The 13,181-nt window shown below is 36.9% G+C and overlaps 1 protein-coding gene across 1 annotated transcript in view; it reads left to right on the top strand.

Annotated features, from left to right (window-relative positions):
* Positions 1 to 6,777, top strand: part of cpne5b (copine Vb) — an 86,639-nt gene extending 79,862 nt beyond the window's left edge. The window contains exons 19-21 of the mRNA XM_017036922.2: positions 3,553 to 3,610; positions 4,105 to 4,178; positions 4,954 to 6,777. Of these exons, the coding sequence (XP_016892411.2) occupies positions 3,553 to 3,610; positions 4,105 to 4,178; positions 4,954 to 5,145 (324 nt within the window). The 3' untranslated portion in view covers positions 5,146 to 6,777. The remainder of the gene's footprint in view (positions 1 to 3,552; positions 3,611 to 4,104; positions 4,179 to 4,953) is intronic.
* The last annotated feature ends 6,404 nt before the right edge of the window (positions 6,778 to 13,181 follow it).

Here is a 13,181-nt window from a genome sequence, read left to right as displayed (position 1 = left end):
TCTGATGCAAACTGCTGAGGCTTAAATCAAGTATTTGTAGAGAAATAAATTCATCTAATCATGAAAAGAATATTTTTCAATTTATCTAAGAGTGTATCGACCTCCCCTCAGAACTAGTTGAATATGTTTCATTTCGTTTTGTTGCGTATCGACCTCCCCTCAGAACCAGTTGAATATGTTTCATTTCGTTTTGTTTATATTTCACTTTTTTCAATTTTTTTTTTTTTATTTTGCCGCCAAAAATCTTTTGGGCACGGAGCAGCGTCCATGGAATTATGTTGGAGAAAAATCAATTAATTTGTAATCCAAATGACTACATGCCCTGTGTTCAATTAGTCTAAATGAATGTGGAGAGGTGTCAGGCTGTTTGTTCCAGTGAGTAATGAAGGCAAATGGAGTTACACTCCCTAATGGAGAAAAAACACATCTTGGCACCAAGGCCTGATGGGAAATGTAAAAACGACAAGTGTTTGACGTTATGATTCTGATGGTGTCGACTCAACAACTCTTTTTTTTTTTGCACCACATCTAATGATAAATTCTTTCCTGTTGTTCAGCTTTCATCCATTATACAAGATACAATAAACTCATCCCTCATTAGGGTGTTGTAATTCAATAGTTCTCAAACCTTTTACACCACAGACCTACAGTATATTTTACTCTCAAAGTACCACCAGTATGAGCAACATTAAAGTACAGCAGCACAGGCACAAACAAACTGAAGCAGGGGAGCCGTACACTTCACATGATATCTGATCTCCAAATGGCTCCACATGCACTTACGGAAAAAAGGGAAAAGTAGGGCAGCATCACTGCACATGAAATGAACATTTATTTCTAGAAGCTAAATCAGGTATATGAGTTCAAACCACACATGTTTAACTATTGAAGGAAACTCCTGAAAAAAGTAAACGTTTGTTTTCCACTGTTTCCAAAAAAAGGTACATTTTGACAGCGACAAAACAATAATAAGTATAAAAACCATATCTCCCACTGGTGTTGCCTGGAGGAGTGACATTTTATAAAGATGTGTCTGACAAAATGATGCATGGGTATTTTAAGTTATTGCCTAAAGTAGTTCTACCCCCTGAAATATAATAAATCTCCTGTGAATCAAGGAGAAACCACATCTCCAAACACGGGGCTGTTTATGTTTGCGCCCATACATGTGGAGCACGGACTCTTCCAAACATGCGCGCAGATGACATTTAGCTTCAAGCAGCACCCTCAGTAAGCGACTGCTTTAATGACTGTTGATTGATACTGTTTCTGTCGTCTCATTAGACAGGATCTCAGCTGACAGTTGGGTTGACAGCAGCATGGCAAAAGTGGGACAGGCTGGGCTGCCAGGTTATTTTTGGTTCCATTTGATGTTCTAATGTGGGTGTTTCCAGATAAGATGGTGCACACGGGCTATACAGTATCTGCATGTGTGTGTGGGGGTGTGTGTTAGGTGTGAGTGCATGAAGGAGGAAAGTGAGAGTGAGAGTGTCGTCGAACCCCGATAATTGCTGATGTGCTGCTGCGTTTAATATCCCTGTGGTAATAAAAGGTGGCCTGATTCGCCACGGTACATTTGTCTCGTCCCAGAGATGAACCTGATTTGGATATAAAGGCTCTGTGCAGAGACCTGACTGAAGGAAATACATGTGTGCGAGACAGAAGCCACTGATTTGATCGCACATTTTCCCACCAGCCTGGGATTTACAACGTGGCCTGTCAGAGTTCAGTGTAGAACTGAAGGAAAATCACTGAAGCCTTACAACATCATAAACACAGCAGTCTTTATGACTTGGTTTAAGAAATAAAAATCTGGGAAACCACTTCACTGAGAGGAGAATAAAGAAAAAAAAACTTTGTTTTTATGACACGTAAAAGATTTTTTTTAAATTGCTGCTTGTGGCACTTTACTGGAAGAAACACGATTCTCTTTGTGTTTTACTAACGGTTCAGTGTAGATGTTGGACATATGGACAAATATTACTAATTACTGCAGTTGTCGCCTCTTTGAACGCTGACAGATCTGGACTGCAGGCAGGCCAGTGACACAAAATCATCTGTAAAACAATAGTTTGAGCATCTGACTTGATAGTGTACTAAATGTTATGGTGATTTTGATAAAATGATGTTGTTTTGACACGAGCGTGTATCCCAAAGACTGGAAGAAAAAAAAGTTCATAAATAATCATTTTTTTAACAGAATTTTAAATGAAGTTTTTCTAAGTTAAACATTGATGTTTAATAAATGCCACAAATCCCTTCAGAACAAAATGAATAATTTAGACCAAAATTAGATGAGAAAATTAATACTGCGTGTGTGTGTGTGTGTGTGTGTGTGTGTGTCAGCTCAGTAAGCAGAGGTCTGGAGGTGATATCATTTGCATGTAAATAAATTTTTAGAGATATTTATACATGGAGTGATTTAGTCAAACCATTTTGGGATCAGGAAACTGGAAGGAACTCACGTGGGTGTTAGTTGCACAGGTTTAATCGTACCGTTTCACAGTTCTGTACGTGATATTTACAGGTCATACATCACCGCTCTACGTATTTGGTCTATTTTCTTTGGATGCATGCTGATTTTGTATTAATTTTAAGACTCAGACTGTAATGTTAGGACCGTGTCCTCACAATTTAAGACTGTGTATCTGAAAAATATTATATGATACTATTCTGATAAGCAGTGTTTACATTTTACGTGACTGTTTTGTTGAGTTGTTGATTACGTTCTTCTAACTCACTCTTCACTCTTTTTGTTCTTCTTTCTTTTTAAAATCTTTGCTTTTCATCTGTTTGTTTACATCCTTCCATGGACTAGATATAGCTGAGCAGTTCAGAGACCTGTAGCTGTTGTCAGACCTGAGGTGTGGTCAGGAGAGGCTGGGCAGATGATGGAGAAGGGCTGCTGTGCTGACTGAAACCGGCACCTGCTTCGTCTACCTCTTCTCCTGGCACACAACAACAACAATGGCAACAACAATGGCATCATTTCTGTCAGTTTTTCCTGTGAACATATGTGAGAATATATATATATATATATATATATAATATTATATTATATTTTTTATATTTTCTTTGAGGATGATGATTGTTTACATGCTCAGTTCACCATGATTTAGGGGCCAATGGTCCAAATCAAGACCCACATATTACTAATCAAATAATAATCCACAATAAGTGAGTGTGGATGGTTGTTTGTTTCTATATTTGGTCCTGCACTGGACTGACAAACTGTCCACTGTGTACACCGTCCTTGTTTAATGACCGCAGTTGGTTCCATTGTTCCCTGAATTGAATTAAATGGTCAAAGATAAATATGTGTGCATTCATAAATCTCTGAATAAATCCCAGGTTTTCATTTAACTGCTGTAATTCCGTAGCTTCCTGTCACCTCATTTTTATAATGCAAAGGCTAGTCAGCCATTGACAGTTGTTGTTGTGCACCACCAGGGTAATTGCCTTAATCTGTGCTACATGCTGCAGCGTGTCCTCTCCAGTTGGCTAGTAAAAATGTCTACTTTTTATTTTACTTTTGTTTTTGTTTGTGTGCAGGGCGCCAAGCTTCCCATGTCCATCATCATAGTCGGAGTGGGCCAAGCTGAGTTTGACGGTACGTTCATTTTTATTTCTATCACAGTTCTATTATTCTTGTGAATTTATATTGCAGGTACATGTAATCATTTGTGTTCTGCACCATCTGTATAATTAGTCAGTAAATCAGAACAATATATCAGCTTTTACTGGCATTTTAATTCAAACGCATCCTGCGGTCGTTCTAACATCTGTGACACTAATTCACGAGAGAACGGAGACAGAAATTGCTGCAGTGACTGGTTTGCGGCTGTAGTGAAAGGAGCGTAGGTGGGTTTAAATATAATGATGTAAGAAATGGCTGAGGTTAATTGGTACGTTGTTGGTCTTTAGTGCTGATTATTTTAAATTGCACTGAAAATGCACTGAGAGACTACAATAAACAACTTATTAGTGAATTACACGTGTACACCCCAGGATCCTGTCGTTCACCCATGCTTTTAAAGGGAGAATTTAAATCAGATAAAAATTGTCTTTTTCAAAAACAACACGTGTGTATGAACTTCTCCACAGCTATGGTGGAGCTGGATGGTGACGACATCAGGGTCTCCTCCAGAGGGAAACTGGCAGAGAGAGACATTGTACAGGTAAACACTGACACTTTCACAGCATGAAAGTTTATCTATTTAATCTTGAAAAAGTTTGAAGTGAAAGTGATTTATAGTACTCATTCATAGTGATGTTGCAAACAGCTGCATACAGTGGTGGATATTAGAATCGGAAATTAAGTGTTTGGACAAAATCAGCATATCAGATATCGACAAAAAGTTAATATCAGACGTCCCTACTCTTTACCTTTGTAAGGATTACAGCAGAAAAAGAAACATATTTTTTCCATTGTTTCTTTTCCATTGTTTACCTTGCGTAAATAATGGATGGTGTTTTTATAGCCTGGTATCAAATGTTGCAACATTTCATCATTTTATAGGAGATGTGTTTAAATGTAACAGGGTTTATAATACTATGTAATACTAGTAATTCAAAATACTGTGTGTAGTAATTCAAAATGTTTTCTTTATACTACTCTACTTTTTATTTTACTTTTGCTTCAAAATCCAAAATAAGGCGAAAGTGTGTTGGCACTCTAAAAAGCAATCAAAATACGGAATACATTTCTTTAAGATTTCCTTGACTAATAAACATTCTGATTAATAAACATGGGTTGTTTCAGAAAATTTAACCTTTGATATTCTAAAAAAAAAAGTTTATGCAGAGAGACTCGAAAGAGATGTGAAAGGTTTTTTTGCATTTGTAGAAAGAACTTTTTTTTTTTTAAATGTAGGTCATCAGGTCAACATCCTCATCGAACAAGTGAAAATCAAAATAATATCTTTGTCACACTTCTTGTCCCTTTCGTATCAGTTTGTGCCCTTCAGAGATTACATGGACCGCACAGGAAACCACGTGTTGAGCATGGCGAGGCTCGCCAAGGACGTCCTAGCAGAAATCCCTGACCAGTTCATCTCGTACATGAAGAGCCGAGGGATCAAACCCAACCCTGCACCGCCTCCGTACACACCGCCTGGACACACACACCACCACACACAGATCTAGACCGCACTCACAGATCCCACTTCTCACTGAGGACTGATCGCATGCAACAGCCGCTCAGAGTCCAGCGGGACGTCTGAATCTCACGTCCCTGGTGCAAAACAGGAGGCCGTGCTCCAGGACGGGTGTGTGTGTGTTGACTTGGCCACTGGCGCAGCAGTTTGTGTCTGTTTTATTCTGTGATCTGTTAATCAGACTGGTTTCTCTGGGAGAGAGAGGCTGCAGTCTTTTAATCAACGCCGAGGCAGTGACTGTTTCAAGTCCAATTTTAAAGCAGGTCGGTTCAAAAAGATCATGTCGTGGTTAAAACCTTGTGCCTGTCTGTGGTCGTTTCTCTAAGTATATCAGGACATGTGACCTTTGACCTAAGCCTTGCTTGTCAGTCATTTCTGTGCCCGTTGCAGTGATGCTCCAGGCACCGTTCCCCCTTTGGTTTGTATTAGGGGAATATCTCAGTTATGTGGAGTTTACAGCTTATTACAAACGAACATTGATCAGACTTTTCATACCGTGAGGTCGTACCTCCTATCTTTATTAAGAAATTATTATCAGAGCATGTTGTGTGAGAACATTATTCCCCATATGACGTATATTTAATATTGAATGTTCTTCAGAGTGGCATGGATATTTGATAAGACTGTCTTCGACACCATAACCTTCAACATTTATTCTGTTTCTCTGGTTGCACATGAAAAAAAGCACAACCCATCTCTGAAATAATAACCAGGTTTATATTATTCAATCATGTCAAGTGCTGCTAGTCATTGTGTCTGAACAAAGAACCAAATTAATGTATGCAAGTCAAACATTTGTGTGTTAATAACACCAAGACCCTTTTTCTTTTTACGTTCCTTCCACCGACGATGAAGCACAACAGGAACATCCAATTTGCACTTGCAAAAAACTGATTTAAATATAGAAATATTTATTTAAATGATTTAATGAAGATAAATAGTAGGTTTGTAGAGGTCACTAAAATGCAATAAAAACTCTCATTTATCATTTATCATCTTTTCTTATTATTCAAGACAAAAGAACAACAAAAGAACTTTCCGTGTTTTTAATGACCAACTTATTTCTATTTGTTTGACTTTAGTAAATTTAAATTTAATATCTGCCAGACATTACAGCGAGATATGTATGTTGACCAGTAACATATTGCCTCTTTTTTCCATTTTTATTTGAATTTTGTAGATTTAATCATTATTCATTGACACAACAACAGCGACAGGTTGACAATAAAGAACCTGCGGTGTCATTAAAACCACAAGCTTTTTAGAAAGACATGTTTGTTTGTTTTTTCATTCATCTTATTCAAATGTTTAACATTAAAACATCTGAATGAGACCTTAAGCATCTTTGTCTCCGTCCAAGCTTTAGACCACAGAAAACATCTGTGTTTTATGAATAATTTTAACTGAGAACCAGAGAACTCTCCAGCTCGTTTTTGTAGGGATTTTTTAGATGCAGTAGTGGACTGTTAATGAGCAGTGACTATCGTACAGTAGTCTTTACCCCTTCTGGGTATGTTCACCATAATAACATAATGGTAATTTCTAATGCAACAGTAACAGCCTTTAATGTTGCATGCATTCAATCTTTTTTCTCAACGTTCATTAGTTGTGAGAAAAGTTGTGATTCATCCTCCTTCACGAGAACAATTTTTTAGTTCTTGCAGTTAGCTCATTTAAAAACATATTACATCTTTGGCCTGTTCATTATTTAAAATGTTTTTTTTTTTTATTTATTACTTGCTCTTGGAATACTTGGAGTTTTTTAACAAATAGAATGAAGTTGGTTGGGAAAACTTTTTTTTATGTCATTATGTCTGATGTTGTTGTTGTTTTCATTGCATTTTAGGATATGAATAAACGTTTTGTTGATGGGCTTTATAGCTTCAATACCATGTTTTCTACTAAAATTTAAATATAAGTATTAAGACTTAAGTTCACCCAGAGACATGAATATAAATGTATTTAATTCACACTTGACAATAATCCAAGAAATGTTTACAACGACCCAAAGTTTAATTAGGGAAATAAGCCAACGTCACTGATTTTCTGTAGGACTTTATTCTATAGTTTTATAATATTAACATCAATATACATGTACGCATAATAAAATGGCCTTAAGCTGTTCTAACACTCTGACCTTATACTGACATGACTTTAAAATTGATTTTAAAAACATTATTACCACATTTGTTTAATGTTTCTGTGGTTCATTAGTACCACAGTATACTAGGAAATACTTCAATATTTGACGTTTTACTAAAAGCAATGACATTTATTTTCAAGAACTTCGCAAGTGACTTGACACGGTTTACAAGGGATTTTAATCCTACATCAAACTTTTACATGAGTGCATGAAAATCATGCCAAAGAGAAATGAAACTGAACTCAGCCATTGGCAATTTCTATCTACACAGCAATTTACCATCATCTTGATCATCATCATCATCAATGTCATCATCTTCATCATAATCATTATGAGCTTGTTTGATTGCAAACAAACACAGAAACGTATTTTTCGTCCTGATTTCTTTGTCACCGCGGCCACTGTTTGTCTCCTAATTACCGCTGGCACTTATTATTCACTTGATGTGTTTACAGCTGTGGACTACTGTGTCCCCTTCACTGGCGTTGAGAGGAAACTAATGCAAAAACAGTGTTACAATAATGATAATGGCCTGTAAAAGGTCTCCTCTCCTTTTAACGTGAAGGAGGCAGTGGTGGAAGCAGAACTAATCTGAGCGGGAAAGGTTCTGTTCTGCCGTCTAATGTAGCAAACTAACGGCCTTAATGACATAAAGGCAGTCGCTCCGTCTCATTTAGTCCTGTATTGGAAACCCTGTCAGGTGGACGAGCATGGCTCTTAAAGATGGAGGGAGGAAAATTAGCTAATGGCAGAGGAAAGAGGAAAACAGCAGTTTGGCTTGTGTTTCTTTGTGCTGTGTGAGAGAGGAGACAGTTAGTGGTGACTACAGTGAACTTTGAGGTTGGAATGTAAACTTTAATGCTGATGTAATTATATTTAAATCCCATCATCCTCCACGGGATCTTGTATAGACCACGTTTGATATACTTTGGGGGTAAATACTACTGTCAGGATCATTCAGTTATTCATATTAAAAGTACATGTATCTCAGCCATTGTTCTTTCTGTTCTTGTCTGTCACTCGTCTACCTTCAGAGCCCAGGTTTACAAGATGTTGATCTGCATGTCTTCTTCTGATGCAACAACAGTGTCATTATTTGTAAAATAGGAATCAGATTACATGCATGTCAGAGGCAGTAGGCTCTGTGGACTATTCCTTTCTCTCTTGTGCCTGGTTCTCAAAAACATGTTTGTTTAATCTGTGATTTAAAAAAAGATTAGCTTATTAGCATGTCATAATTATTATTGTTTTAATTTTCTTTTGTCTAACCCAACAGTTTCTACTTGTTTTTCAAATTTGCATGGCTCCCTACATCCCTTCGACCAGATTTCTATTGTACATGATTATTGTCACATGGTGGGTTGTGAAATGCTTTGTATTGGATTGCCTTAAATGAGAACTAATTAAAAATGACTTCTTTTATAAAAGTAAACGTGTTTTGTTTTTTGTTTTGTTTTTTTAACTTTGATATTTTTGGTTCTGTGCTGCTTTGTGATTCACTGCAGTTATAATGAGCATAAAATCATACTTCTGTATGTTGTGGTGAGCTGAAGATATCGGCTCCACTTCAACTAACTTTAGTATTTTAACATGCGTGTTTTAAAGGGAAAAAAAGAATGGGCTTTATTTGTCATTGTGTATGCATGTTTTAAAGGGGGAAAAGAATGGGCTTTATTTGTCATTGTGTTTTTATTTTATATTTTTCTTTGATTGGAGCAAGAAACATTCCAATCACATGTTCGATCACTTCACTATCAGGAATATTTATTATTGAATTTATTGAATAAACACAGAGAGTGATATAATGGCTGCTGCTTGGCTGAAGAGAGAAATGAAAACTGTGGGATTTCAGTTTAATCATTGTGTTTCATCTCACTGTCTGGTCATACAGTGAATCTGCCTGGCACTACAAGGGCATCCAGACCCCTCACTGTTTGCCCCAGCTGCTGGACAGGACATGTTATTCAATAATTAAAAAACAAACAAGAGCAGCAACGACAGAAGTATTTTATCTAATTTAACCTACAATGCAATTCATGTTACTGCATTTCTATACATATATGAATTGTTTTTAACCAAATTTAATTGAATTGCTTCTTCAATGTTCAGTTCTTATACAGTCTTATACAGAATACTTTTTGCATCTCACCCTTGAATTCAAGTTTTAATGTCTTCTTTATGAGCCCAGAGCTCCAAACATCTGTCTTATTTAACAAGGAACCTACATGTTTACAATTTAATAGGAAGCAGTAATAAAAAAAATAAATAAATAAATAAAATTTAAAACCCTTGGTAACCATTATGGTTTGTTTTTGAATTTCCACCTAATGAGACAACTGAGTACGGAGAAATCCTTTCCACCTGCCCTTTATTACAAGCATCAAAAGACATTCAACCATTTAGTCTCTGAGTTAAAATAACTGATTAAAGAAAATATATCCATGACATGATATAATCATCTGTATCAAACGTAGGAGGAAAACACTCGCACTATGAACTTGGTTATTTTCTTGCACGCTGTAACTAAAAGGCTGAATTATGAGGAAAAAGTTACATTTCCAGACATCCTTCCGTTGCAATTTATGAATAATTTATCCACTCACTCATGCACTAAGACTGCTTAGAATAAATGATATAAATATAGAGCTCTTGGTTGTGAACACTGAGGAGGCACATCACCTCGTTCTTTTTCTCCCGTGTTATCAGGGTCGCTGGGGAAGCAGAAGCCAATCCCAGCTGACAACCCACGAGGGCAGGGTAGACCGTGTCAAATCACATCACATCAATTATGTTTGTAAAGCCAAATTTCACAAAAACACATTTGGCCTCAGAGGTTCTGGCAATCTGTACAACAGTACACAGAAACAGTCCCTTAATGGGAACAGAAACCAGACCACAGTGATTAGACTTAGCATCCTAGCGTCTTAGCATCCTTGCTGGCTGCGAAACAATAATCTTAGTATCTTAGCATCCTAGCATCCTTGCTGGCTGCGAAACAATAGCGTGTGTATATTCTCATGTGAAGTAAGGCTTGGAACAGCTATATATACCATGAGTTAATTCATCATTAAAAAATTAAACACAGCAGGTGGCTGTTGTCGTTTCCCCTCGGGCCCTAAAGTTAAGGAGGAAGAACATTTTTTTTCCAGCTAACTCAGGTTTGTTCTTGCTAAATTATTCAGTTTGCATCATGTTCTGTGTGCATGTCTTTTCTCAGCAGCCTGTGCTGGAGGTGGCATTGGTGACAGCTGTCATAAAACAGAATGGAACTCAAAACTGAATGTTAAAAAATGCAGCGCTTCACCTGCTAGTGTAGTCTCATTATTCAGCAAAGCATTCTGCTTTTAACACGCTCTGCCAGCCAAGCAATCTCATTATATTAACGAAAGTATAAGGCAATTATCTCGTCACCATTTTACCAAACCTTATGAAAATCTTACATTATTGTACATTATTGATTTTTTTGATGGACCGAGTGAGATACAGAGCTGAATGTCTGACAGAGATTCTCTTTGACAGATTCAGCAGTTTCTGGGTCAAGAAAAAAATATAGCAAATGAGAAAGAGGGGGGGGGGGGTCTAAAAGTTCTTGAATGTGTCAACCTAAATAGTTAGTAGAGAATAATTCACCCAGACTAAAACTAAAAAGGATTCAATTGTATAGCCTCCGGGTGTCTGACAGTCCAAACATCTATGTGGGCAAAAGAAAATCACTTCCTTATCAATATATTCTTCCACACTTTCATTTAGTTGTAAAGGTGTAGAACCTTTAACCTTCACATTTGCATTCAGTTTGTGTGTCCAACTGAATGCTGCAGAGGAATACAAAGAAATCTGTTTTCATTTTCTCTCCCAAGTTTGTTTAATATTTGTTTTAACCAAAGATGTTTTTTCTCAAAAAAGACTTTATTTTAAAAAAAGCTAAAAGAAAAACAGTGTTCCTGAGCAAACACGCAGCGGAAAGCTTGTGTTGTTCCCTGCCATCTGTTGATGCCTGTGGTGGCTGTACAATAGAAAAGTGAAGCTCATTCCCTTTGTATACCACACCTTAGCAGACATCTGAGGAAAGGCTCATGTCTTATTTCACTGTTAGCAAGAAAGCCAAACAATACTCCTGTTCAGATAAATGGGATAAACTACAAAATTGTAACATTTTCCTTAGTTTTTAACAGCAGCAGAGTCACTCGATAGTGTTTTTAGCCTAACAAACCAAAACCATTAAAATTTATACTCGTATTTGTTCCCACAGGACCATTGCATGTTGTTTGCTTATTTTATTATGTGTCTGTGCCTGTGTGTGCACAACAAGTTCACTATCTGTTTTATCCAAAACACCCTCTGTGCCCCCGCACCAAAGTGTTTTATTTTCCTTAAATGGCTCCAAAACCTGTTGTGGTAAGGAAATGAATCTCAGCGAGCCAAAGCACATCTCCACCCTGGTGTGTGAGCGCTGCAGAATGGCCAGGCTACAGCCGTAATCATTCTGTTATATGTGGAAAAAACATTCTATTCTGTTGCTCGTTTGGTTTTCTTTTAACTGGTCACCACAGTGTTGGGCAGCACTGTGGGCTGGACACAGTCTGTGGCCACTGCCTAACAGTGTCCTGGGTAACGTGTTTGGCCAAAAATGGATATCTCACAGCGAAGATGCTGCCACAGGAACATAAGCTGACTGTGAAATTGCACTATTATCTTTATTAGCAAGTGGGTGGAACGACTGAGATTGTTATTGTGGTAGAGTGACAGTACAGGAGGAGATGCCAGCTGGAGATGAAGAGAACTAGATTTTCTGACTTTAAAATAAATTTTAAAAATCTTTGTTTGGGCATTTTGTCTTCTAAGATTCATCATCATCTTCCCATTTTAACTGATTAACATTACTTACACTAACCAGCTTTAACTGCATGATCTTTAAAATCCCAAAAAACAAAAATGTAGTTATGAGAAAAGTGGCAGATTAGATAAGATTCAAGCTAATTATCTAAGATGAAATATGAATAATAATTATTTATAAATATATAAGATAATTAGTAAACGTCTGTCAAGTACAGTATATAGCTAACATAGCTAAGAGCTTGGCTAGGCATGACAAAATCAAAATAACTAACAATTAATCTAATTATTTCTAGAAGTAAGCCTACATCTTACAAAAGGTTACTGTAAAAATGCAATCAGAGTAAAATATGAGCTCTGTGGTGTACTTATTTATTATTTAAATTAAATTTACAACTTCAGTATGAATTTCAAAATCTGCTTGCTTGCACACAGACAATTAGCAGCTGAATCATATTCTCTCTCACTTAGACATAAATGGTTTTATGGCTGTATTTTATGTTGCCCACTCTCAGAGTGTTGTCTAATGTAACGAGGCATCAACAACACTTGCTTTGGCACAACACAGTGCATTATGATCTTTCCATCATGGGTTTTCTCTCTTGGTCCTGCAAATGATTCTGTGATGGCAGAAGCAGCTGGGATGTCAACGGAATCTGACTCCTGCCAAAAATGCATTGTATGACTTGGCAGAGACTGGAGTCATTGGAATGAGTGCCGAAAAATCACAGATGTTCATCTCAATTAAGCCTCAAGCGTGAAAACAGACGTACTCCGTTTCCAGAACCTCACATACGTATGAAACCCACCTGAGATGTCATTACAAGCAGCTCATGCAGTAAATTAGTGAAATATAATGATGATTATAATTTAATATACATATAAAAGTCAAGACTGTCTCTCCTGTACGAAGACAGTTTTGGGATTGGTATTGTTTTAGGAGTTTCTTTACCTGTTCATTAATTGTTGTTTTCTATACTTCCAGGTCAAGTTCTTCATATTCCCCAGGATCAGTTTTTAAATACTATTAGTATTATTTTTTCAAAGTA

Source organism: Cynoglossus semilaevis, chromosome 11 (assembly GCF_000523025.1).
Source record: "Cynoglossus semilaevis isolate Cse_v1.0 chromosome 11, Cse_v1.0, whole genome shotgun sequence".
NCBI classification, from domain to species: domain Eukaryota; kingdom Metazoa; phylum Chordata; class Actinopteri; order Pleuronectiformes; family Cynoglossidae; genus Cynoglossus; species Cynoglossus semilaevis.
The sequence above is the reverse complement of the archived record's forward strand: the minus strand, read 5'-3'. Positions and strand labels throughout refer to the sequence as shown.